Raw genomic sequence first — 27,081 nt, forward strand, 5'->3', positions numbered from 1 at the left:
ATAGGAAGATCACTTACACTCTGATTTAATAGGACCTACATGCCCACATATCATCAAAAGTTGTTCCTTAGACATATCTTAACATGTTTTAACAGGTGAACATAGTTCTAATCGCAATAGAAAATTTGTTAACTGAATTTTTATATAGAAAAGAATAACAAAACCAAAAAAAAAAAAAATACTACAAATTTTTCTTGGTTTTGATATACTTTTCTATATGAAAATTCAGTTAACAAATTTTCTATTGCGATTAGAGCAATGTTCACCTGTTAAAACATGTTAAGATATGTCTAAGGAACAACTTTTGATGATATGTGGGCATGTAGGTCCTATTAAATCAGAGTGTAACTGATCTTCCTATGGTAATATAGCAAAAACACGATTTTTGATTGGAGATACCTCTAAATCATGTCCAAATTAAGCCATTTTTGGCGAAAGTTCTTAAATTCACACCTAGAACCAAAATTTGAGCTGACCCATGCATATTTCAAAACTTTTTCAAAATGTGGAGAGGTCTACTGTGCACATTTGCAGCATGTTCATTCCGTCAAGTATACCACACGTCGAGTATATTAGCATCGCGACCGCAAATATCTACCTTTGATCGTTATTATCAATTTTTTGTTTGAACGGGGACCGGCTGGAGACTGCAATAAGCACACCGCCACCACGTTTTTTCCCTGTACTGTCTGGATCGCGATCGTGTTGTGCATAATTCTCTCACGTTCTGGTAGTAGATAATAAGATGTTCCTGCAAATAGTATCCTGATGGTTGAGCGATAGAAAAGCGAGCGACGATCGTGGTGACGTTCGCCTTTAATGGGGGTCGGTTTTCAGTGGGAGCAGCATCTGTATGTCCTACTTCGGAAGAACATACACATTCATTGCATTTACCTGTGTAAACAGATGAGGAGACTGCTGTTATCTGACCGGTACAAATCGCAGTCATTGCTTTCAGATCTCATTGTTAACATACAGGGATTAGTGATGGAATCAAGCAGTTTATGTACGGCGGCAAACTGCAGTTGTGGATCGGATTCAGGCTGCACAGTGGCCTTACCTAACCGGGAAAGGTTGCTGCCACAACGTACAAGTTCTGTGGAAAGCAGATTGACGCCGGTGATTGAATTGGGCTGATTTGGATCTAATTCAAGGTGCCCAGGGTCTTGAGTAGCTTCGGGAGAACATATACCTTCCTTGGCCTTACCTGACTAGATGAGGTCGACGTCATCGTTGCCTCGTTGTTCTAACTGAGTTTGATTGTGGCTTGATGTCTCTGTCACAGTGATCGACAAGAACCGGATCTGATTCCACGAAGGATCATCGTGGTTACTATGGTTGATTTCACGTTTGACCGAAGTAACTATTGAACGAACAGCCAGGGAGCATGTTTTACGCTATTAAACATTGAAGACAAATGCCGTTGTGAAGTGAGATAACGTGATTCATAAATTTCAACATCATTTTTTGATGCTCGTATATGTCAGAGTGTGTTTGCTTCTCATATAAGGGCAACAACCTCTTCTGCAGACACTCAGGGTCATTCATAGTTCCGGTAGTGTAAAAAATGTTAGACTTCAAACCGTAGGAGCTTATTGCTTGCCATACCAGATGTTTTCGATCGAATTTTCCCCACTTGCATCGATCTGTCCGCATAGCTTTCATCCTGGAAAGATTTTTAAGTCCTCTTTTACATAGGTTTTAATTCACGGATGCAATTTCCAGGTTGCTTTTGTTCAGCACTTTGGCGATTTTCTGCTTTTTATTGGTCTTCAGGTTATTCCGTTTCTTGATACGTTGGATAATTTGGTCCCAAATCACGTATCGGTATTGATTTATTCGTCTTAATTATAGATACCACTTTCTCGTCCAGTTTCGGGTTGGAAGATTTGGGTTTTTTGCCTCTTCCTGTACGTTCATCCAACGTATAGTGTTCGGGATGGATCATTTCACCATTCCAAAGCACTTCGTCAATTTTCGCAAAAAAAACGAAAAATGGCAGTCCAACGCACAGCATACTGTGATTAGCGCATTTAAACCATCGGGATACAAGTTTGAATGAGAAATGGGATGGCTGTGGAGAGAAATTACGGGCCTGGGGGGTCTAGCTTAAGGGCCCTCTCCATCATTGTAGATTTTTCGACCACAGATACAGAAAGCCTACCAAATCAGATATTTCTGTGTGATCTTCGACAGTTTCATATGCTTGAAAACATCGGCCACTGTTCCTCCCGGTTGTCATTACGCTGAGTTAATTTGTTCACTTTTAATGGTTTCACTAATTTAACGTGCAAGTACTTCGAATCCGGGCAATACGCGAGTTAAATTTATCTATGTTTCTTCTCTTACTTGGACGACACTGTCCAAGAGCAAATGTCAAATGGTTTTGTGAATTTGTTGAATTTCATGCAAAGAAATCCGTCAAGTTTAAGCTGACCAAATTTTTACCGTAAATCCTTTTAAATATCTCTACTAAATTTGGAGTGGCTTTGAAAGTAGCCGATTTATCAATATTTTCATATTTATCCAGAAGTCGGCATTGCATGGATTTTTTCGTATCTTTGTCTGGTTCCACCTAGAATTTGTTAAAAAAAACAACACATTCGGCCAAGTCGGTGCGCTACAACATTGCCAGTATCTGAAAATACAACCTCTCATTTGTTCGGTAATGTTACTGATTATTTTTTGGCTTCAAGGAAAACTGATTCAGGTGATTATCGCGAGTTCTTTATTTATATATTTAGTGCAATATTATTGAAGAACTCATAATTAAAACCTGGCAGAAATTGCGAAAATAGTAGCAAAATGGAAATGTTGTAACAAAAACAAAAAGAACATTCAATGGGAATAGAATTTAAAGAATATAAATAACAAAAGGAACAAATGAGGAAAAACTAATAAACAAATACAATGAAACAAAAGAAAAAAGCTACAAAATGACATGAAAATAATGGAAAAATATTAAAAATATGCAAATAGTCTAAACCTGACTATATCAAATAAAGAAAAAGATCCCAAACGGAGAAACGACAGATAAAGAACAAAATTAAGACAATGTAAAAATTGAAAAAAAAACTTGCATGTGTGAAAACCAACTTGAATAAATAGCAAAATAAGACCGAATGCATAATTAAAACAATCAAACTAAACGAAGGAAATGAGAAAGAAAATTAGACAAGCATGACAGAAATAGAAAAATATTGCAAAATGGGTGAAATAGTGAAAAACGGGTAAATAACGAAATTAAATCTAAACATCATAAAGATGGAAAACATTAAAAAATTAAAAAAAGAAGAAAAAATAAACACAGCAAAAATATAAAAACAAGACTACAATAACAAATATAGAAAAGAACGAAACGTTTCCGCTGAGATAGTCGTAAAAATAACAATTATACAAAATATTTGAAATATAAAAATCAGTACCACATTTAAAAATTGAAAGCATGAAAACAGGAAAATAAGAAAATGTTTCAAACAGAAGAAATGATAAAGTATAAGAATGGAATAAAAAAAATTAAAGAACTTTGAAAAAATAAAAAAAAATCTCAAAGAAGAATTAAAAATAAAAATAAATGGGAATAGATTGCAGAAAAAATAGAAAGTGGAAATAGCCCAAAAACAGACAATGGTGAAATCATAGAAAACATGTAAAATCCGAATTGTTTAAATGGGTAGAAATGAAAATCCTAGCAGAAATTGAAAAAACAGGAATATTATCGTGAAGAAAAACTAGAGAAAATTAAAAATTTACATGAATCTTTAAAAAGTAAATGCTGAAAAAAATTAAATTTAATGAAATGGAAAAATAAAGTAATAAGAAAATATTCACTTGAAAAAGTAACAGAATAGAAAACATGGAATTCAAAATTGTTTAAATGCGTAAGAAAAGAAAATGCTAAGTGTAATGGAACATACCAATAAATAAAAATGGGTGAATATTGAAAAAATCCATGCAAAAGAAATGCATAAATTTCAGAACTGATAAATGGAGAACAGAAAATTTCACAACACGAAAAAAATTAAAACGAAAAAATAGAAAAAAAATAAGCAAATGAGAGAAATCTATAACGAAAAATATGGAAAAAAGGAGGATACAGAAATACTAAAATAAGTTTATTGGAAGATATGAAAAAATACAAATAAATAATGGAAATGAAATGTTGAGTTAAATAAATTAAATAAATTTAATGAAATCAATTAAACAAACGAATACAAAAGAAACGAAAAAGCGATAGATAAAATGCAAAAATGGAAAAACATGAAAAGATGAAACGAATTGACAAATTGGGACAAATGCAAAAAATGGGACATATTTTAAGAAAGACACAAAAATGGTAAAAATAGAAAAAGAAAAATACGGGGAAAAATATATAAAAAAGTAAAATAAGATTTAAACAAGAAAATAGAAAGCATATAAAACCTGGATGAAATGGAAAAAGAAACAGAAAAGCAAATATGAAACAAAAGAAAAAATTCAAAAATTCATTTAAATTGAGAAAGCTGGTTAAAGATGGCAAAAAAATGTCGGGTTCTCGTATTTAAACAAAAATACGAAAAATTACTGTGGATCGTTTTCTTCGTGGATTTTCATGTGCTTTCTTGATTTGTGGAGTTATTCAGAATTAGTTTCACGAATCGTATTTGAGCAGTCGAGCATTCTAAAAGAAGGTTGCTGAGATTTTTTCTTATTTCTAATACATTATTTTGTGAATCATTTAGCAACCGCGACGGATTGAAATAAGTAGAAATAGAAGCCACATGTCGTCCTGAAAAAAGTAAAAAATCACAATTGTACTAATCATTAAAAGCCACTGTTTTCTAGAGGGGTGAGCGTAGCGTAGTTGGTAAATCGATTGCCTTGTACGACCCGACCCCGCACATAGGGTTAGAATTTTTTCGTAAGAGATTTTTCTAACCCGAAGAGGCAAATGACTTTAAGGTTAAAACCTCTATAATCGAAGAAAACTGTTTTCTTGAAACCCATGCACAGATTGAAAGTTTCGAATTAATCAAAATCAATTTCGAGAGCCCAGAACTTTTAACTTTAACTAACTTAATTTTTCAAATAGTTGGTCAAAATTATGAGATAATTGTTGTAAAGTATGAAATATAAAAGAAATTTCAGTTTTTTAAAACACAATTCACAAAAAAAGATCTTGTTTTTTTGCCCATTGCGCCTTAAAATCGTTTTTGGGTTCTAAGTTTCAAAGTTTTCCTTTGATTAGTTTCATGCAGTATAAACTTTATAATGTAATAATGTACCATTAATTTTATAATAGAAATTGGAGGAAATTAAATCATACCAACATTGAAACTCTAATTGAATTTTCAAATAAATTGTTATTGAAAAAGTATTGGACAGAATATTTCCTTCTGTTCAAAGTCCGGGCCCCCTTCAAGACTCCGGGCCCGGGGGGAAACACCCCGTTCCCCCTCCCCTCTCGGCGGCCCTGCTAGTAGCTCTTTATGACTTTTGTGAGGACAAATTGAGACCCCGTATTAAATCAAAGTTAGTAAAATTTTAGGGAAAAAATAGTGCAAATTATTGGTATGCATTCCGATACGAAGTAAGCAAAATATATTCCAGTTACGCGTATATGGGAAATGTTTACTAATTTTAATTATGTTGTAACAAGGTTAACGGTGTTACAGGTAATGAAGTGACATAAGGCAACGAACGCAGGTTAGGAAGTGACATAAGTTGCGCTTAAGGACGGGTGAATTTATGAGATAGAATTATCCAAATTTCGCATATCACCTGTCAAATAATTTCTGCTCGTTCGCACATCACATCAATTCCGTCCAGACTTTTACCAGAGGGACATTAGCCGGTTCCATTTTTTTTTCTCTCAAAACAACAAACGTGACGGATTGTCCCACGACCACGGTGCAGCTACACACAATTCATGTCCCGTCACCATACTGCAACTATTAGAGCGGCGAGACGTAACGCGACGCGGCGCGCCGTTGGCAGTGATGACCGATCGCAGTAAGCCAAGAATGGACGTGAGAGAGTGCGGATTCAAATTAACTATCCCGCCTGCCCATCCGTTATGTACCGCCGGCAGTTGGATTCGGGCCGTAGCCAAGGGTGAGCGCACAGGCAGGGGAACGCGCACACGAAGGACGACGATATCCGCTCATTCATTCGCCGTCGCTTTGCAACTCATTCAGTTTTTTTTTCCTGTAGTTTGTGTGTTGTTTTTTTTTTATTTCCATACAGTTGTGTCGTGTTCGCACACCTCCCGCCACCTGCGATAGCTCTGCAACCGCTTGCCCGTATCGTTCGTCCCATATAACCCATTGAGCGGGTTTGGTTGGGCCGATTTACACCATGGGGACTCATTCATAAATATTCGTATCGAAGCACGCGAGTCGAGTCTATGACGACGAATGGGTGAAGAAATTAAATGAACCAGCGGATGGTGGCCTTCTACGATCGATGTTAGACGAGTGGGAAAAAATGTGCTCCACGTGGGACGGTATATGGCCCAGTGAAGGATAGGAAAGGCGGAGAGTTTATCAAAAAAAACCACGAAGAAATAAAATCCAACGACAGTACGTTGACAATGTCAATCGACCTCGCCTCGTCATCATGTGTTAAAAACACCGAACTGTGTGTGGTGTCAATTCGAACCGCATTTGAACCCAATTGACTTGCTTAGAGTAGAGTATAGAAGCGGCGGATGCGTGAACCGATGACGACGAACGACGAACGGCGACGACGACGGATGAAATAATGAAACGACCGGACGTAGCCGCCCTGAACAGAAAAGACACTTGTCAGTATTGTCGCTTTTGCGGCGGAAGGGAATCAATCAAATTAGTGCCGTTTGTAACGTGTGTTTGTGCGGTTTGCGATGCAATCATTACGATCAACAAAACTTCCTCTTCGGTAAAAGCTCACTACTCAAATTTCGTAGAATATCTATAGATCCAGTTGGGGGTCAAGGGTGAGATCTACTTGAGGTGCCTCCTCCGCGTATGTAACACAAATAATTCTAGGGCTAAATTTTCCATCAATTTAACATTATATTCTTCCCGTCTTGTTCGATTGAAGAACGAAACCTCAGTCCGCGAGTGAAAAAAAACTTCAGCGTAGTTTAATTTTCCGAATGCGATTAGGTTTTATAAATAACGTTGATAAATGGGGCAAAGAAAGCAAGCCTAGATGGCTTCCTTGGGTGTCGTATAATATTTTGATACACGACGGAACATTAAGTGATTGGATTGAAACTAGTCTTAGTTGCAGTTTTAATTTGTATAATTTAAATTCAAATCAAATTTCACACTACTGCAAGAATAAGATTATGTGTTTCCACCATAAAGCTCAGAGTTATGTAGTTTCTGAGCAGGCTTCTTACAAAACCTGCGTCGCGAAATTATTGACTATATTCAACCACTTTAATTTCAACTTATATACTTTGAAAACTTTCCATATTTTCAAACTTAACCGTTTTGAAGAACGCCTTCAGACTACAGTAGGCATAACTTTCAGCCAAAGCACAAACCCTCTGCACGACGACTATCCACAGTGACAACGTCCAAACTTGAATCAATATCCGCCAACCCAGCTCGCTGGCAAAAGATCACCTACGCGCAAAATCGTTTCAAAATGCTAGACGACGACGACGACGCCGACGGTAGACAAACATCAAAGTAGCCCACGATCCGGTGTGTGGTATCGAGCGATTGTGGTTACCGCAGTGAGTGATCTGCTTATACTGTGGCACTTTCCACGATCAGAAATAGTGCGGCCTACTACTATGCCGTGGTTTTAAAACTCACGCGCGCGCGCCAAGTTTCAACAACAATCGCTGCCGCCTCCAGAATGTATACTTGCGATTGCGCCATTTCCTCCGCAGTAGGTTGTTCAAAACGGTTTTGGATAAGCTAAATAAATCTTCGTACACTTCGTACGACTTTCACTAAATGACACCACTGGAAAGTCCACCGTGGGGGTCGCTATGTGCTGAACGTAACGTAATTGGTTTGTCCATCCGGTGGTTGTACTACAGAGTTCTATAAGGGAAGAGAGATAAGGTTTCCACCCGGCATCGGCACTGTCCTCAGCAGCGCGAAGATTAGATAGGAAGCAACTTCCGTTGGAAATTGGTTATGTACACACAGTGCTATTTTTTGTTGTGTGTACCCACGATTACTAGCGGGGTGTTTTAATAGAGCTGTTAGCTACCTGATAAGGGGTTGTATCAAGCTTGCACCGGATGAACAACGTAACGACGATGATGCAGCAATCGAGCGTTTTTAGTTTTGATTCCTTGTTCGACTTCCGGTGAGCAAAAAATAGTTATTGGTATAGTTCCGAATTGAAAAAAAAACCGTTAAAAATCTGTTTTCAATGGGACGGACATTTTTATGCTGTACACCACAGCTTTCGTTATGAGTACCAGGAAAAGACAGGCAGATGCGCCCTAGCCAAATCGTTTTTATTCTTCAAAAAAGCACACCACTAGACACAAACCCAGGGAAAAAGCGGCGACAAAGGAGACGAGAGAGAAAAAAAGCCAAAAAGTATGAATGAAATTCATCACATTCTTATACATACACAAACACACAAACAGACCATCATCAACTTACCCATGGGAATCACCGCGAGGCAAGCAAGCATACCATTCCAACTCTCTCCCATACAAAACAACATACCGCGCGGTCACCACCATCCAGTCGCATCGCATAACAGTATGCTACGATCGTGATGACAGCGAAAGATAACCGATAAAACCTGTCTGAACTTTGAACCAGTATGGGTGCTGGAAATTGATTTAAATTTCGTTTCCAGTAACAGAGTAACGTGCGAGATGGAATAGTTGGTTCTGATGAAATTGGGAAAGTTCAACTCTGTTCGCTGTTGGACAGTCGAAGAATTTTTACTCGACCAGCCAATCAATGGCGAGTAAAATAAGGAAGTCTGATTAAGCGTACTGGTGTGGCATTACTTTTGCTTCTAATTTCGGGTAAAAAATGCATTTCATTGCATATAGTAGGCTGGGATTATTAAAGCAGTTAAAAAGTTTGCAGTAGATTTGCTGCCTTTTGGTAGAAAAAAAACAGGAAACAAGCAAATTAATTGCAGTTATTCTATTTGTTGTATTGTCGTGTTATGTTTCCAACATGTATGTAGACCTATTTTTGTGTCTGGATTTTAGTCGAGACTCACGTCTTGTGGAATTGGCGTATATTTCCATAGAAGGGTATTGTATATAATTTGAAAGTGTATCCTTATTTCATTTGTAATAGATTCGACTGCTCCGTAGTGAAACTTTCTAGTTGGTTGAATAGCAAACTTATTTCCTTTTATAGGACACTTTACTTTAACGCATACCACACGATTATAGGACGCAAAGTAGCTAGCGAAACAGGAAGCGATCTATTATCACTAACCGAATCAATTGATGTTATCCTTCTTATCCTTCTCAACGATGGCTACGAAAATCTTCACTAACGCTCGATCATCATAGATCTCACCATCACTTCCAGTAACATTGCTGATTTTCTTAGCTAGAAAGTGTCTCCTGGCTCCCACGGCATAAATGATTATTCCATCCAATTAACCCTCAGCGATCAATCTCTACCATACATCGGAGTAAAATACTTCAAGACAGTGCCACCTGGGAGGACTTCTGAAATAATCACTTAGACCTTGCGCACCGTGATCATTTTTTTCTCCGGAAAAACTGTTGCTGCCAAAGTGTCCGAAAATTTTCAAGGCCAGCGGTGCATTTTTACATAAAGCCGTTCACTATTACGAAGTTCAGACAGCTCTCAAAATAGAACTTCCTCGACGGGATCCATCAGGGTTCGACAACTTCAGAGTTGATTCGATGTGCCTTAAGTAGAAAACGTCCAAAGGACGACCAAATTGCTAACGAGCTCGGGCATCTATTTCACAGAGCTATACTCGGGCAACGCTTATTGTGAACCGATCCGTTGACGTAAAGTAAATACCTCAAACAATCTGATCGATTGATCTGAAGATCACAATGCTCAGTATGATCAAGCATTCGTACCAACCGAACTGACTGACGTTAAGATGAAATTGGATACCCGATGCTGCATTAGTTTAAACCAAATCTGGGAAAGTGGATGTTTTCTAGAATCGTGGAAAGTAGCGTTCGGAATACCCGCACCGAAATGATCTACCGGACTACGATTTGTTCAGGACTTGCGTCCCAAAAACTTCCTAAGTTGTGTCGGTTAAGTGCTCGAGAAACTAATCTACGGTTGACCGGTTTACCTGCCTAGAAGAGAAACAACTACTGAATGTCAGACAATTTGCATTTCTCTAAGGAAGAGGTACTAGTATATACATACTATGGATCACTCACACAAAGCAATCGCTGAAAGCCGAACCGAAGGACATCATGCAGATATTGAATCTATTCATCGAGCAAAAGTCAATAATAATGTATAGCGAAATGGCGTTCTCGGATAGCTCTGTGACTGAGCTGCGCAAAGAAGTTTAGGTTACTAGATTAGAAAGTTTCTGACAAACCGACGATTGCATGTTCGCGTGCAGGGCACAAGCGTTTGTACGGTAACGTGTATAAACGTTTAGCCGTTTGCACATTCACGTGGGTTTGCGCTGTTATACTGATGTTAAATTTTGAGTGCACGCTTCAGATGAAATAGCAAAATGGGTTCTCCCATCTCACTTAAGTCTCCAACAATGGCGCCCTGAAACTTGTTGTCTAGTGTGCATAAGTTCCGTATTTTGGGGTGGGAGCTCCCGGACGAGTAGGATTCATGATCGCGCGAGAGCATGTGTTTGTGCGATGGCATTTGAGACAGCCAGTGTTTAGAAAATTCGTACGTTTTTATGTGAGACCGATGGAGTGGGAAAGCGTGAATGATCGTGTTTGCGACCAGTTTTGTATTATAGCGAATTGTGGGATCAACTTTCTGTTGGATATCGATATGAACATCTACAATCATGTTCAATAGAATTTGAATGACCATTTTCTAGTTGACTTATTGATATTAATTATTGATAATGGATGTACTAAGTTTATTCAAAGTGATCTCAAATAATGTATCCCTTAGCTTTGTGTCTTTTCGTATCAGACCGGATGTTTGCAGAGTTAAGGCTTGCGAAACTCACCTTTATTCAATTTTATCATATCAAACATACAACAATGATTATATTGAATAAACAACCAACAATACGTCGAAATCAAGATTCGACTACACGATCTGGTGCTTCGCATTTGCAATAAAAGTATCAGGTCTCAACACAGAAAAATTGAATCAGTTACAAAGGAAAAACATATTTGTGGATAATACAGTAGTGATGAAGTGGTTTAAATGCGACCTTCCGGCCTGATTCTACAATAGACAACACAAGACACTACCATTCCACAGAAAACGTGTTGCACAGCTCAAAAATAGATTGCTACCTGCCGGTTTTATGTTGCAACGGCGCACTACAACAAACCGTGAACAGCAATCGCTAAGAAAAACTCGTCTCCGATAATCAAAGCCAACACAAAGTCTTTAATATCACCACCTAATCCACAAGCGGTTGCTACATTTGTGGCGGCTGTTCTGGTAATAATGGCAACTACAAACCCGCAAAAATTGTGTCCATTAGCTCCAACTCAAAAGAGGACATCATCAGTGAGGAAACAAACGGCAACGCAGACGGATTCACACTCGTGGTCCAGATGTAAGGAAGAAGAGTCAACCGCTATCAACCAACCATAATCCGCAAGATGCAGCAGAATAGGAAGCAAATATTCTCCCACTCTCCGAAAAAGGATCTCCACGCGTCATAGTAAGTTGCATGCGCTTTTCCTTCTTCTGTGTTTGCATTTTGACACATCTCTCGGGGCCAGCCAGTTATTTAGACGTTCAAATAAAATATGTGATTTTTTTGAAGTATTCTCTAAAGGGTCCGCTAACTGAACTGCTACAAATTTTCATAAATTGCATTTACAATGTCATACATAATGCGTGGCAGCTAAAATTGGATTTTTTGTTCTCAAACTGTCAAAAAACAAGTACTTGCCAAAGATTTGATTTATTGAAATTAAAGATACGTTCTCCATGGTCGACAAACTTAGTGAACATTTGAAAACGGTCCGTAATCGGCTATTCTGCGAAGCTCCCGTTAGATGTCGGAACAGTAGCGTTGTAAGGCTTTCGTGTCAACTTTGCTAATTCATCTCTTTATTCTTCCAATCAACTGTTTGTAATTCTTGGCTCTTCAGTTATATACACCAAGGAGCTTAAAATCCCGAAAAAAATCTTCAATTCGGCTACACTGAGGCAGAGTAGTCGGGTTGTGGTTTTTGGGTACAATCGGGATCGAATGGGTATGCAGGTAAGAGTGTGTTGTTTTGGCGTAATGTAATGACGCTTTATCTGGGCAAAACATCCATGTGATATTTTTGTAAAACCGGGATCAACATTTTCTTCCAACATTCGTTCTGGTACACAACTTGATTGACTGGACGGTTTGAACCATGGCTTAGAAATACCTCTCACGGAAATGACAATGTATAACATCACTTTCTGATTAAACTATTGTTTAAACTTATATTTTATGTTCGAAGATACAGTAGTACTATTGTTGGAATAGAACTTTACAATAGTCCAAAACAAAATATACACCGGAATAATTTTTATCAACCAGAGGTATGAGATTTCAGCTTGGAAATCTGTTGCTTACTGAAATTCAGCGCTCTTGTCTTCTTTCGGCACTTTATTCCAGCGTATTTCAATGTTTTGCATATGTACTGGAGCAACAGTTGAACTTTTTTGCGGCATAGGGGAGAGTGGGTACGATTGATCCCACTTTTGTTTTTTTCTCATAACTATTCAATGAAATAAAAATTTTAATCGCGAAGTTCGCCAGTCAATTCGTATTGTAAGAGCTATGAATAATGTTCAAATCCGAATACTTGATCCCCCGCCTACTAGGGCTAAAAAACAAAGCACACTGTGAATTATAGGCACGAAAGTTTGGCTATCCTGACAAATTAATTAGGGGCCATGCATAAATGACGTAGCATTTTAGGGGGTAGGGAGGGTATACCTAATTTGTGACGAAGTGTGACGTGGGGGAGGGTAGGGTCAGGAGTTGTGCGACGTAGCATTAAGTTTAAATTTTTTTAAGAGTAGAGAAAATAATTTAATGTTCCTCCATTCCCAACAGAAATAAATTTAAATTCACAAGCTCGCAAAAAACAACGAAACATTTTGTACGCGGAATTAACTTACTACATTAATTAGCTTATGTTACTAACTGGTAGACTTAGTTTGGTAGCTTAATTAAATTTTCTCTTCGGATTCAACCAAACAAAATTTAGTAATTTAGATGAACGAATGCTTCATAGAATCAGGATTTTCAACCGTAAACACTATATTTGTGATGAAATGGGCTTATTTTGTACGCAATTTGCTGTTATAATGAAAATGCTGATAAAAGCCATCAAACCTGCTGTAAGGAACATATGTAATTTTTTTCGTCCCCCGGCAGCGTTGCGCAAGGAGGGGGGGGGGGGGTGTAGGAAAATGCTACGTTATTTACGAGGGGGAGGTTTGAGTTTTGTGACCAAATGCCACGAGGGGGGAGGGAGGGGTCGAAAATCGTCGAAAAAAAGCTACGTCATTTGTGTACGGCCCCTTAATAAAACTAACTTTTCAGATGCACGACAAACTTTAACCACAGTAGAAAGTCAAGACAAGTATTTGCGGTAAATCAGTGTGGTTTAACTTGCTTTTCCAATCGTCAATAACTTATTCCATATTTGTTCACAGAAAAAAAACATTTTAGATCAATTAATTGTGCCAGGTACTTTATGGAAATGATGTTTTTCTATTTCTATACATTTCGAAAGTGTTTGAGAAAACTAATGACAGGGATTAAGTATACCCAGCGTTACAGGGATCAAAGACACCTATTGTATGAGATGAACAAAATTTAAATTTTTTGTATGTGTTGTGTAACTTTTTATTCGAAAAACGTGGTTTTCTAGACAAAAGCCCTTAGAAAGTAATCGTACTTGAAAATATTCGCATACAATCAGTTCGACGATCACATACAACCGTTCAAAAACTTTGTAAAAAGATCGTAAACGACCAAATGTTTCATTTTCTCTCAATATTGTGATAACTTTATGCATATAGATTATGATGACAAGGGAATCAAATATTCCCAAGGATCAAGTGTCCTCACTCTCCCCTACCGTTGGCTCAGTGAATCCTTTTTGTTGAAGGTACGAGAAAGAAGACGAAGTCCTTTTGCGTTCATAATTTTGGCTGGCCTTCCACTATCCTGCTTGCGAGTAGTTGTTGGGATCTTAGGACGCAACATATTCGCTTTTAAAATGTTGTACAGTATACTTTTTGCCGGGATTTCTGCGCAGTTTACTGTACAAAGCGCTCGCGAAATGCTTCTTGATTTGACGGTTTTTTGAGCAAAACTTAGCAAGCATAAACAAAACAAAAATATACTAGCAGAGAGAGTAGAGAGAGGGCTAACACATATACGCTCTCATTTTAATCTGAGCTCGTTTGTGTTGTGCATGCACAGCAAAAAATATGAAAATTGCTTAAGCATATTTTATAATATCGCAGAAAAACTATTTGTGTAGTTATGTTTCATGAATAAATATACGCTATATATCATGCACATAAAATGAATCCTGAAAATCATGCAGATCTGTATGCTCCTGGTGTGCTATTCATTCAACTTTCTTTCATGTATCTTATTTTTACATGATTTTAAACGAAATGGTGATGAGCAGAGAGAAAAACTAACTGCGCTATACACATACACTGCTGGCCAATACAATAGGTGCGAGATAGATTATTTTTGTATTTCTCTTAATTACACATACCAAGTTAAAATAATCTTAATCACACCTACCGCACACAAGAGCCTTGGTAGCTGTCAAGTTACTAGTGGGTTGTTGGCGCTGATTATATTTGCAGTCTTTGTCAAGATGCAAAACAAGGCTGCCGCAGGCTTTTTTGTGTGGTCAATATAATAGGTGTGTGAAATATATTAACGGGTTATTATGTTACACAATTCCATTAAACGCTTTATTTGGTATAGTTTGTATTCGGCGTGCTAATAAATGTATTTAAATGTTAAATAAGTCAAAAATTTGTTATAGAATGGGACGAGCAGCTCACTATACTCAAGTGGAACGAGTGCTAATTTGGGTACTAGCTTAGATACATCGTCTAACTAGACACCCAGTTGGTGCTAGTTACTGACGAGGAGAATCCGAAACACTAAAACAAAAACCGTACTTTATGTAAGGTATGTGTCCTTATGCACAAAAAAAATTTGGTATCGTCCAAAATTTTCCCATTTGGGAATTTGCACAGGTGGAACGAGTTTTTCTAAGAAATTTTGTTAAAGAAGATAAGACGTACAAATAAATCGCGAATACACTTTGGCATTCCGAAAACTTCTTTACAAATGCCTTAAAACTTTTGAAAAAAGAGACCCGCAAAAAACCTAAGAAAACATCTTCAGCAACTGACAATTGTATTGTATTATTAGCGAAATCTGATCCATTCGCGTCATCCAGGACTATTACACCACAAATTGGAAATGTGGTAAGTCCGAGTACAGTTTGCCGTAGGCCGTAAAATTCCAATCTTCCAGAAGGAATTGCTAAGAAGGTTCCACTATTGCGAAGTAAAAGCCTTCGAAGAAATATACAATTTGCTTTTCAATAGCGTTAATGGGCCTGGTTCAGAATGAATCAAAAAATGGTGACATATCCTTCGGAGGGACGAATCGAAGATAAACCTGTTTTCTTCCGATGCACAACGAAACGTTAGACGTCCAAGGTACGATTTAAAGTTTGAGTTTGATCTGCGACACACGCAAAATATAATAAAGCACGGAGGCGAGAACAATGAGGTTTGGGGCTGCTTTTCGTGGAATGGCGCAGATCCCATTTTCCGCAACACCACTATAATGGCAAGATTCGAATGCAAGGCTAAAGGATGGACATCCTAAAGAATGTCATGCAGTCCTATGCCAAAGATAACGTGCCTTTATATGGCAGTTTCAGCAAGATATTGATCGAAAACACATATCGAAGTATGTAAAGGAATGATTTCAGGATAATAAAGTGACTATAATTTCGGACCCTGCCAATCTCCTGTCATCAATCCCATAGAAAATCTACGGAATGTACTTAAAAAGAAGCTATCCGATCAAAATTTCACAAATAAGAATCGTTTGTGGGAAGCAGCATTAAAGGAATGGTACGCTATACCAATGGAAACTTACCAGCGTTTGAATGACTCAATGGCAAGACGAATGGATAAAATTTGGTCGAATAAGGGAGGTTACACAGGCTACTAGTTGTTAAAAATAATAAAGTCTTAAAACCATTGGATTTGAAAATTTTTAATGCTATATATTACAATACACCTATTTTATTGACCAGGTACTTTTTGGATTTCATGGAGAAGAGAGAGTTACGATAAAGCATAACATTTAATTCACAAATAAAAGTGTTCCTTTTCATATTTACGACTGTGGCTAACTATAAAAGATTTGAATATAACAATATTTTTAGGGAAAACTCAAATTTTGATGTATTTTTATCTCACACCTATTTAATTGACCAGCAGTGTACATGCACGAGCCGCAGCTCAATGCGCTTAGATCGTTCATGCTCAAGCGAAACTTATGTACGTCACCTTGCAGTCACTTTGGTATGTGACGCTTTAGCTCAGTCGGTAAGGGGGTGTCTTTAGTGAGTCAATGATTGTCGGTTCAAGTCTTGGTATTATTTCACGGGGTTTTTTATGTGTGTACACACATAACACATACGTAAGTTAGGGGGGTAGAGAATTAAAAATATTTTCCATACCCGCACTTTTCAACCAAATTTATCCATTTGAATCGACCTGTTCGCATCGCTTACAACCTCCGTACGGTAGTATAATATTGTGGACCGCGGTGGATTTTAATTTTCATCGATTTTTATGACATTTTGAAATAAGAAAGTTTTGACTGTTTCTGCACAAGAAATGTTGATTACATTTATTTTTGGAAATTCATTATTTTTGAATAAAATTGCGAGCTTCTATAAAATATTATCTTCTTTTGAGCATGAGCTGGTCTTGGAAATAATTCTTTTGAACATAAGCAGTAAACAGTAATAAACTGTTATGAGAAACAACCATTTGAAGAGCAAGTGAAGTGGATTTGGCGCATTTCATGTTCTCATTGTGACGCATCGCGTGGATTTGGCGTAGATTTTATTAGCGGCCGCATTCAACTTTAATGGGATCTCTCTTAGGATGTTTATATATCATCTTGTTTAGTATACCAAAAGTTTTCATTGTAATCTAATATTACTGAGAATATGAACTATTGAAGGGACCAGTTTCGTTTATGATAAACACTTAGAGCCAGTTAAAGAAACACATTATTTAATCGCGGCTATATCCTATGATAATAGAAATCTAAATAAAAAAAAGCCGTAACTATGAAGGTAGCTCAACTGAACGATAATCAACCCAACGGAAAAGATTTATCTTACAAGTTAGACCTGTGTACGATCGGAATGATGGCACGATAACTCCATTCCACGAGCAAAAGTAGTATCCGACTACAAGAAATAATATTTTACATAGTTCATGTTCGAAGTCGGATCCATACCTTCAATTACATTTTCGATCAATTCAGCCACAATTCTGCTAGCTAACGCCCAAGTATGAAATTTTTTTAAAAAGAGCACTGGGGCAGTGATTTGTTATGGCTCCGCATTCCACAAAGGTGGACATCTAGAAGCACGCACAATCCGAAGCGGATGAGTCTCTTCGTATTCCGTTACCACGAGTAAGTTTGTCATATCCACGATCTCATCAAAATCACTTGATGAAATATTTGTTGAAAAATGCCAATAGAACCATGTCGTCATCTTTGCAGCGGTCCCAATTTATAAACCTGCTACGGTATCCAATGGAATGGTCAAATGGTCACAAAAGATTTATGTACGATTAGATAACGAAGATTTTCACTCATCAAGCGCAAGCTCATTACCCAGCTTATGCGTTATGCTATTTGTCGGAGCAGAGAGTTACATCTAATACGTCTCCCCTCATCAATTGTGCCAAAGTTGAGCGATCAATTTAAAACCTCCCAAATTGATATCAACCCCAAATGGACAATTGTATACCTGCTGATTGTGAGTGTACAGTGATTTCTACCACAGTGTGTCACAACCCTTTTATAATCAGCAGATGGTTATGATTTTATGGTGGCAAATATGGCGATCGATTTTTTTTGGTTATGTTATTTTTGTTGAAAGCAAATGTTTTAGAATTGTTTTGTGAGAAGGAAAAACTTTAAAAACTTTTCTTCGTGCAGATGGCTGGATATACTTATAAATGCTCTATGTTTATGCTGGAGATATATTTGAACTACTTTGACTGTTGTTGATCAAAGCATTGTGCACTTCATCTCCTGCACTCTCTGTCCAAACAACTAGAAGATTCCCAACATTTCGACTAATAATCACCTAAAAGGTTTACTAAGGCTACGACCATCATTCAAATCTGATAATTTGCGAAGAAGCAAACATTCACTGTGTTGGAGTATATTTTACCACAATAAGAGTTAAGCTTAGCTATAATTCGCTCGCGGCTGACATATCCAAATCTAAGCTAAACCTTGCCGTAAGAATTCCTGTTTGTGTCGCTTGCTACCTCATGGAATCAGGAATCAAGTGGATAAATTATTGACTGTGTTACTTCAACCCACGAGACGATGGAACGATTGGTTCGACGAGGAGTGCAGAGCGGTTTTGGAGGAGAAGAATGTAGCGCGAGCGGTCATGCTGCAGCATGGAACCCGACAGAATGTAGAACGATACAAACAGAAGCGGAGGCTGCTGACGGACAACCATGAGGTGATCGAAAGCTGGAAGCAGCACTTCGACGAGCACCTGAACGGCGAGGAAAATGTAGGTACAGATGACCAAGGCAACGGAGGCGGCATACGATCGTATCGACCGCGTAGAGCTATGGAAAATCATGGACGAAAACAGCTTTCCCGGAAAGCTGAATCGACTGATCAAAGCAACGATTGACGGTGTACAAAACTGAACTTTCCAGTTCATTCGAATCTCGACGGGGACTGAGACCAGGTGATAGACTCTCGTGTCTACTATTGAACATCGTTCTGGAATGTGTTATGCGATGAGCCGGGCTCAACAGCCGGGCACGATCTACACGAAATCCGGCCAATTTGTATGCTTTGCGGACGACATGGACATTATCGCCCGAACATTTGGAACGGTAGCAGACCTGTACACTCGCTTGAAAGCAATGAAGGTCGGACTGGTGGTAAATGCGTCCAAAATAAAGTATATGCTGGTAGGCGGAACCGAAAACGACAGGATCCAGATAGGAAACAGCGTTACGATCGACGGGGATACCTTCGAGGTAGTGAAGGATTTTGTCTACCTAGGATCATTACTAACAGATGACAATAACGCGAGCCGTGAAATCCGAAGACGCATCATCAGTGGAAGTCGGGCCTACTATGGGCTCTAGAAGAAATTGCGGGCAAGAAAGATTCACCCCCGCACCAAATGCACCATGTACAAAACGCTTATAAGACCGGTGGTTCTCTACGGGCACGATACTTGGACCATGCTCGAGGAGAACCTGCAAGCGCTAGGAGTTTTCGAGCGACGGGTGCTAAGAACGATCTTCGGCGGTGTGCAGGACCATGGTGTGTGGCGGCGAAGGATGAACCACGAGCTCGCTGCACTCTATGGCGAACCCAGTATCCAAAGGGTGCTCAAAGCTGGAAGGATGCGGTGGGCAGGGCATGTTGCAAGAATGCCGAACAACAATCCTGCAAAGATGGTGTTCGCTAATGATCCGGTTGGTACAAGAAGGCGAGGAGGCGGACCAGGTGGAACGTGATTTGGCGAGTGTTGGGCGTAACCGACGTTGGAGAGCTGCAGCTACAAATCGAGTATTGTGGAGGCAAGTTGTTGATTCAGTGTTATCATGAAATTGATGTTGAACTAAATAAATGAATACTTCAACCCACCGAATGCCACACAGCCTCTGGGCTGATTAAGCTGGTATGAAGATAACTTCCTCATGCACCACCGCCACTGGATGCCTCATACTTATGCCTATTAAGTCTAAAAGCATCCCAGACAATCAACACCGAAAGACTCTCGAATAAAGATTACGGAATAATGCTTCCTATACCAACAAATAAAGAATTTTCTGCAAAGATGTTACAAAATTATATCTAGATTAACTAATCTGTCTCTGAGAATTTATTTAAGGATAAGGTTCTATTCTTAGAAAACATCTTAAAAGTTGCCTTTTTCCACTAGACTATGTGAATGCGATTGCAAAACTTTCTGAGAGAAGTAGAAATTTAATCAGCAGAAGATTTACGAGAGCTCTGCACCATTGTTGTATTGTATTGAAGTTGAAACAGTTTCTGGATGTTAAATTAAGTTTAAACCTACTAGCTTTATAAATTAGATATGTATTACATTTGGTTTTTTCTCAATTGTCAATTAACAAACTTCAGCTTTACCCTAATGGAACTATCCGAGTCTCTTTGGTTGTTGTGAACAATCTTTTAAATTTTAATACGAAACTTTTTCGAATGTAGAATCGATTTTTTTTTAAAATAGCTTTGAAAATTTGGAATTTCATAAATAAATCGATTCAGTGAGCATGAGAAGTTTTCCTTAAATTTACATTTCCAATTAATCTTTGAAAAGATTTGAAGATAGATAGTTGTTTGGTTTTGGCGCCTTTTTATTTTTTTTTCGTTTTCCGTAATAATCCTGAGCTGTGTTCAAAAAATGGTAACTATCCAAATATCCGTAAAAAGAATGGCTTATACAAAATGAAAAATAGTTCTTATTACAAATTCATTGCTTAAATGGCATTATACAAACTTCCATATAATATGGCCAGGATAATTTGCAATGCGCACGTGTTCATAGCTCAAATTCTATGTTTACTTTAGTTTTCGAATGTAAAAAATGCAAAAAAAATATTTGGGGAAATGGTTCATGCAGTATTTCAAAAAATGACATACAATCTATTGTGACAAATTATAGTTCGAATGCAAAGATGATTTTTAAAAATTTTCTTTAAAATTTCCAAAGTCATGTCATTTAATGGCATGCTATAAACTTTATGGCTTCAATCTACAGTTGATAAGATTGAGAATTTAGCGCTTGTCACAATCTCGGTCATCATAGTAGCCAAGAAAAATTCCAAAATTCATTTATTCCGCAATAATGCTATCTAATACCATTTTCCGGCAAAACAAGTATATAACGTGACGTTATAACTAATAACTATATGGAAGCTCTGTAAATTCGTGGTCCCTGACCCTAACCCAGCATGTTTGTGGATGAAAATAGCACTGGTATATATTGTGAGTTCTGGGTCATTTGCTGTCAGTGAGCAATTGCAGAAAAATGTCCAAGTAGACATTTTCTTTATTTATTCCAATTGCTGAAGTTTTCTTCCTGTTCACGTTTTTAGACCAACAGGGAGCAAAAACTTGCACAATCAGATTACATGTCAACCGAGTGTCTATTCGTTATCATGGAAGCAGAAAAAAATCGCATTTGTATAAGGTAACCATTAGATAACAGTAGCAAGGTAACACAAAACCCAACCAGCAGCTGAAATTGATACCTTTCAGAGAAGGTACTTTGTTACATTATCACCCCGGTAACCACCGCCCATAATAATATGAGTGAGTGAGTGTGTCTGCGTTGATATAACTGCCAAACAAGCAATGGGACATACTACAGAGCGTCGCGATTTTCTCCATTCTTGGCACCCAGACCTGCAGGTCCCCGGAACTGCAATGGTTACTGTGATTACTCGATGCCGAATTCAATCGATAGCGTGCCGAGACAGAATAATGCTCCAGAACTTTCCGTTGCTGGGTTCAACTATGTGAATGAATCCAGGCACCGCGAGCGCGTCAAGGGTAACCGGAGGGAGCGACATCCACCCTATTAACATTTATAACATAGTGCGAGAAGCGATGAATGAAAATCATCGTATTGGTGAGCCTGAACCAAACAAAAAAAAATCGTGTTCGCTTTGTTCAATGGGGGAAACGTATGCAATAATGGCACCGCAGTAATTTACTACCAGCAACCATATAGGTACAGAGGGCAGTGCCTACTAGATGCTCGCAGGTCGAAGAAGACTGTCAGGGGTGTAGCTATTTATGTTTGCTTTCCCAACCTCCCGTGCGTGTGTGTCCTCTATTGTATTCGAAGGGGTGGGAAAGAAAATAGGCATTCCGGGTCGTGTAGTAGCTCGAAAAAACATGGAACACTACACCGTCCCGTCTGCTACTGACTGCTGCTGCTGCTCTAAATGCTTATTCGTTCGTGTCCCAAGTGTGTAGGTTGGTTGGTTGGTATGATAAAACTGAATGAAATCATGCCCGTAGGCGAGAGACAGTGGCGGAGGTCGGACAGGTTGTGTCGGGTGGGTGTGGGACAACACGGGATGGTTGAATAGAATACACAAAACTTGGTCGCGGAGAGGGCAACAACGAGGAGGTGTGTAGAGTAATCGACGGTAAATATATAAACAATGCGCAGGCGCGTTTTATAGCTGCTGCTGCTGGACTCAAATCCACTTCTGAGCATGGAATATAGGAACTGATACACGCTGTGAACAACCTGTGTGCCTTTATGCTGTCGGTGTACGTGTGTGTTCAACAGTATGTTGGGACAGGTTTTATAATGGAATTGACAGTTGGAATCGTAGTTGGCGTTGTGTGCAGGAATGAAAGTCTCATTGATATAGTGGCAACGCTGCTGCACTGGTGTTGGGTGTAAACCTATACCAACCCAGCAGGCTATGAATAATAATTGCTTTTCTAAACAGCACAGCAAATGATATTTCCTTTTAAATCAATTAATGATGAATGGTGATGACTAAGATCTGGATCACATCAATAAGGAAATGGCTTTAAATGGATACGCGTGGTGGGATGAAATGATGTTAGTCGGGTGGAATGAACGGAAACTGGTTAGATAGTACAGAACTAAACAGTGTTGTATATATTAACCTTCAAGACACACCACACGGCAGCCATCTTGCTTAAGTTTTCTGTGCAACACGTTGATTGTAGTGTCATTCGTCGTCTGATTATTGTATCCTGGATCGTTGATCACCACGTCGTTGCTGTTGTTGTACAACACGAAGGTACTCTCCTTGTAGCAGGACAGTATCCGTTCCTTCAAATCGCGACACTTGATCGTCGAGGTGATGTCGATCTTACCAGCGGCGAACCGCCGCAGCATTATGCTCGGAATGCTGAAATTGACCGCCGTACGGATGTGACTCTCGGCGAACTCATTTGAACTGCGGCAATCGAGGATGATAAAATTCTTGTGCGACTTTCGCAATTCAACGTGCAACTGGTCGCTTGTTATTATCTCAATATCGTGATCAGGCATTTTTACACTAAGCCTACTATTTGCACGTACAACACCCAAAAAAATAGCACTAATTAACTAGTGCAATGTATGATAGCGCACACCGTCTACTACGATGTGAAATCAGATGCTTTCTCGGTCAACGAAACAGAATCATCACCTCATCACTGGTAACAAATAGAAACTATCTTCACTATCGCGCTATGACAATGGTCACTGGGATCGTGGCGTCATGTTACTGCTCGGTGACACTTCCAAAGTAAACAAATTGCACAAATTACTCAACTCCCGTCTAAAACAGCTTACTTTCTATACACCGCACGAATTTTTTTCTGATGGAATTAACAAAGTTTACACCCGCAAACGATGGGCGATCCTGATTACATACTGAAGGCAAATTAATAGAAAATAATCTTGTGTACACATCAGTCAGAAAGCACGAAGCACCGCAAACGGACAGAAGACGCAGGCCGACCGAAGATGACCGAATTACGACGGAAGGAGCGACATCAGTACTGATCCACACTAGCGTAACGTTTGAAACGACTCGGCCCTGTCCAGAGCCAGTGGAGTCTACTGAACGAAATTCGAATCAAATAATGAATTAAAATCGAATCCCCTGGGTGTTGGTAATTACTAACACACAGGTTCAACCAGTGCGGACCGGAGAGAAGTGTGCGTCACCTACACACACACCGTTACGCGCTGATCGAAAACGGAACTTTGCGTGAGTGTGAACTTGCGGTTGTAGTAGTCTTCAATGAATTTTGACAGCACCGAGGGAGCGGACAGTAGCGAATCTCGAAGAAAAGTTCAAAACATCAGGGATTGTCAAACGATTTTCGCAATAGAAATCGTATTAGATCAATAACGAAGTGAAAGCAGATTTCCTCGGACTCCTATCGTCAAACTGATTGTTTTTGAGTCGATTTGTGTAAATCAGTACTTTTTTCGCTTTTCACTTCATCTTTAGCCCGTTTGCATCTGCTTCGGTCCTTTCAACACGCGCAGCATTCTGCAAGCTATGGGTTGATGAAAAAACAGCCTCACTTTTTTCACTGTTTTCTTTATCGAAAATTACACTTTCTGCTGCACTCGTTGTAGGTACTGAGGACACTTGAGATTTCTATGAATGCTAAACTGAAAAACTTTTGACAAAACTGATTTATTCTGCTAAAAACTACAACAACATCTCTCTTCACGAGCAGCAAAGCAATCTCTATGCTGCTGGGATCCACAGCCTGTGTTCCGACCGCCTGTGTGCTTCCATCCACGGAAAGAGGGCGTATGTTGGCTGTGTGTGCGTGCGCGCCCATCTCGAAAGGTATGCAACCAGTGTGACACATGCGCATCATCAACCGCCTACAGTTATTCTGCCCATGCATCACCGCACATACCGTCACTGAACTGAAAGGATTGCTCGGGCCGCTCGCTCGCTCGCTCGTCGCAGCGCAGCCTACTGCTGTGTAGTTGCTGAATGGTGCCAGGCCAACTGGCCCTATATCTATGCAACAGTTTAAAATTGCATTCTTATGTCCGTGGCAACTAGTATAGGCTACGACGAGAGCCGTTCTTGGTGTATTGGTGGCTCAGCAAATTTGAAGGACAAATTTATGTACCGTGCCGGCCTTCCGCCACCCACCGGCATTAAGCAGCGGCAGAAGCAGCAGGCATTACACTGCACATGCTGCTCTCGCCTTTTTTGGGGGAAAAACATGGTACATATGGCGAACAAACTGGAATATGTAGTTATGTTCCATGCCTCGACACAGCACGCTCTGTCGGATGACCTTCGGTTGCGAAATTTTTGCCGAGGATGCCGAGGCCCGGCTCGGCGTGTTGAGAAGGTCGAGATGCACTCCCATCAGACAGACTGTCTCCCGGGAAATGTACGTGGCACGGTTCGGTGAATGCAGCGAAGCGTAAGCATAGTAATATTTACTAATCGGTTCCGTTTAAAGTCAGGGATACAAGTTACTACAGTATCATTTTTCTGCTGTAGGAGTCCTTTAATGAGTTTGTACAATTTAAAGCGACTAAAACAAATATTTATTTTTCTTGATTAAAATTCTTATATTTTGTGCTTTACAGAGTTTCCTTCATGCAAATAGGAATTCATTTAAATTTGTATTCTCTTCTAACTTTTCTAGGGCCGAATTTAAAATAATACTCAATAATTGTTGATGGAGCAAATTCAAATCTTGCGAGTTGAAAAGTAGAAATAAAAGGGTGGGCGTTGCGTAACCGCATCGAAAAATTTTTTATTAGAAAATAGAAGTATAAGAAGTAGCTGTAATGAACATATTTGTAAAACGTGATTCCGCAATGGAATTTATGAATCTTACGAATTCCCAAAAAACCATTGGTTCTTCTCCCCACCGGCAGGTGAGTCCCGGTGTCCGTTGTAGGTTGTTCAAACTGACTGAACTAATATTCATATTCAAAAGGATATTTCAGGGTTTGTTTGAATAGTGAGTTGATAATTTCAAAAAAGTGTCCATTAATGATATATCCAACAGTGAATTCGAACAATTCATTAGTTGAACTTTGCTATCTTTCTACCCAAGGAAAAAATGGATTAATACCAATCTGCCCAAGCAACATTTTAAATTTTGGCGTAGGTTTGAAGTAGAAAACTCTGAATGCCCTAGTTTTATCTGTCTGCCCTGGTGTCCTAGGATATCAAGGAAAACTCTTGATCTGTCCTGGTTTTTTGACGTAGAACTATGTTTTTGTTTTCGATATGGTAGTGCACTTTGCAAATTCAACAAAAAATTTGTTTGGCGGTTAGGTCGTTGGAGACAGACTGTTATTATGCCGCTCTCAGCCGACTGCTTTCAGCTTTGGAAATCACAATGAAACTCCCGTACCCAAGCGACGGTTTTACTCCCGCTTACTGTGTGTGGGGAAGATTAAGTTAAGTTTTTATTTATTTGCTAAATCACGACTGGTCGTATCGAATGTTGTTGTCGTTTAATGCTGTGTTGTTGAGTTCTAGTTAGAGTTGTTATTGTATCGCTACTTACTTGAAGTTGTTGTTTAAAACAAGGAACTTATTTGAACTCTTTGCAGAATATAATGTTTTATCCATTCCATATTGTCGAATATGCAATAGTTGAGGTTATTTTTTTAATTTTTGATTGTAGAGGTTTTAATCGTAAGGTCATAAAATTGATGCGCGTTTCTTTGGTGTTAAATAACTCAATTTATTTTTGGAGAAACCGACCGCACAATATTTCGATTATTATTATACAACCAACTATATTAGCAAATTCATTAATATTTTCGTCAAAATATTCTATATTTAGAAGTACAGTTCTACGTAACCAATTTTTTCATTAAGCTGTCCCTTGTTGTTTTCCATTGAGTGGGCCCTGCCCAGTTCCACTACCCACTCTGCCAAAGCCCTCGTGTCCAATTCTACCGCCAAATACGCGCGAGTCGAGCTACTATCCGGGAGTATTCGCCGCTCAGAGTTTCACAGCGCCTTCGTGTGGCAAACAGATTATATCCCTACAGTATAGCCATCCTCTATCGTCACGAAATGCGCCAATCACCACGGCTGTTCGGCCATCTATGGAAGCTGTCCTTCAATGTCAGCTTCTTTCACC

General features: G+C 39.0%; 1 protein-coding gene across 3 annotated transcripts in view; it reads right to left on the bottom strand.

Moving 5' to 3' along the window:
• LOC131686692 (dual specificity protein phosphatase Mpk3) overlaps positions 1 to 24,903 on the bottom strand; it is a 102,875-nt gene extending 77,972 nt beyond the window's left edge. For 2 of the 3 annotated variants that reach the window (XR_009305172.1, XM_058970587.1), the window contains exons 1-2: positions 24,521 to 24,903; positions 23,101 to 23,857 (exon numbers count right to left, since the gene is read on the bottom strand). Coding sequence is in view for 2 of the 3 variants with exons in the window: in XM_058970587.1 (XP_058826570.1) it covers positions 23,101 to 23,491 (391 nt within the window). In the remaining variant the exon portion in view is untranslated. The remainder of the gene's footprint in view (positions 1 to 23,100; positions 23,858 to 24,520) is intronic. The other variant, XM_058970589.1, reaches the window with a different exon arrangement.
• Between the last annotated feature and the right edge of the window lie 2,178 nt (positions 24,904 to 27,081).

This window comes from Topomyia yanbarensis, chromosome 3 (assembly GCF_030247195.1).
Source record: "Topomyia yanbarensis strain Yona2022 chromosome 3, ASM3024719v1, whole genome shotgun sequence".
Classification (NCBI taxonomy): domain Eukaryota; kingdom Metazoa; phylum Arthropoda; class Insecta; order Diptera; family Culicidae; genus Topomyia; species Topomyia yanbarensis.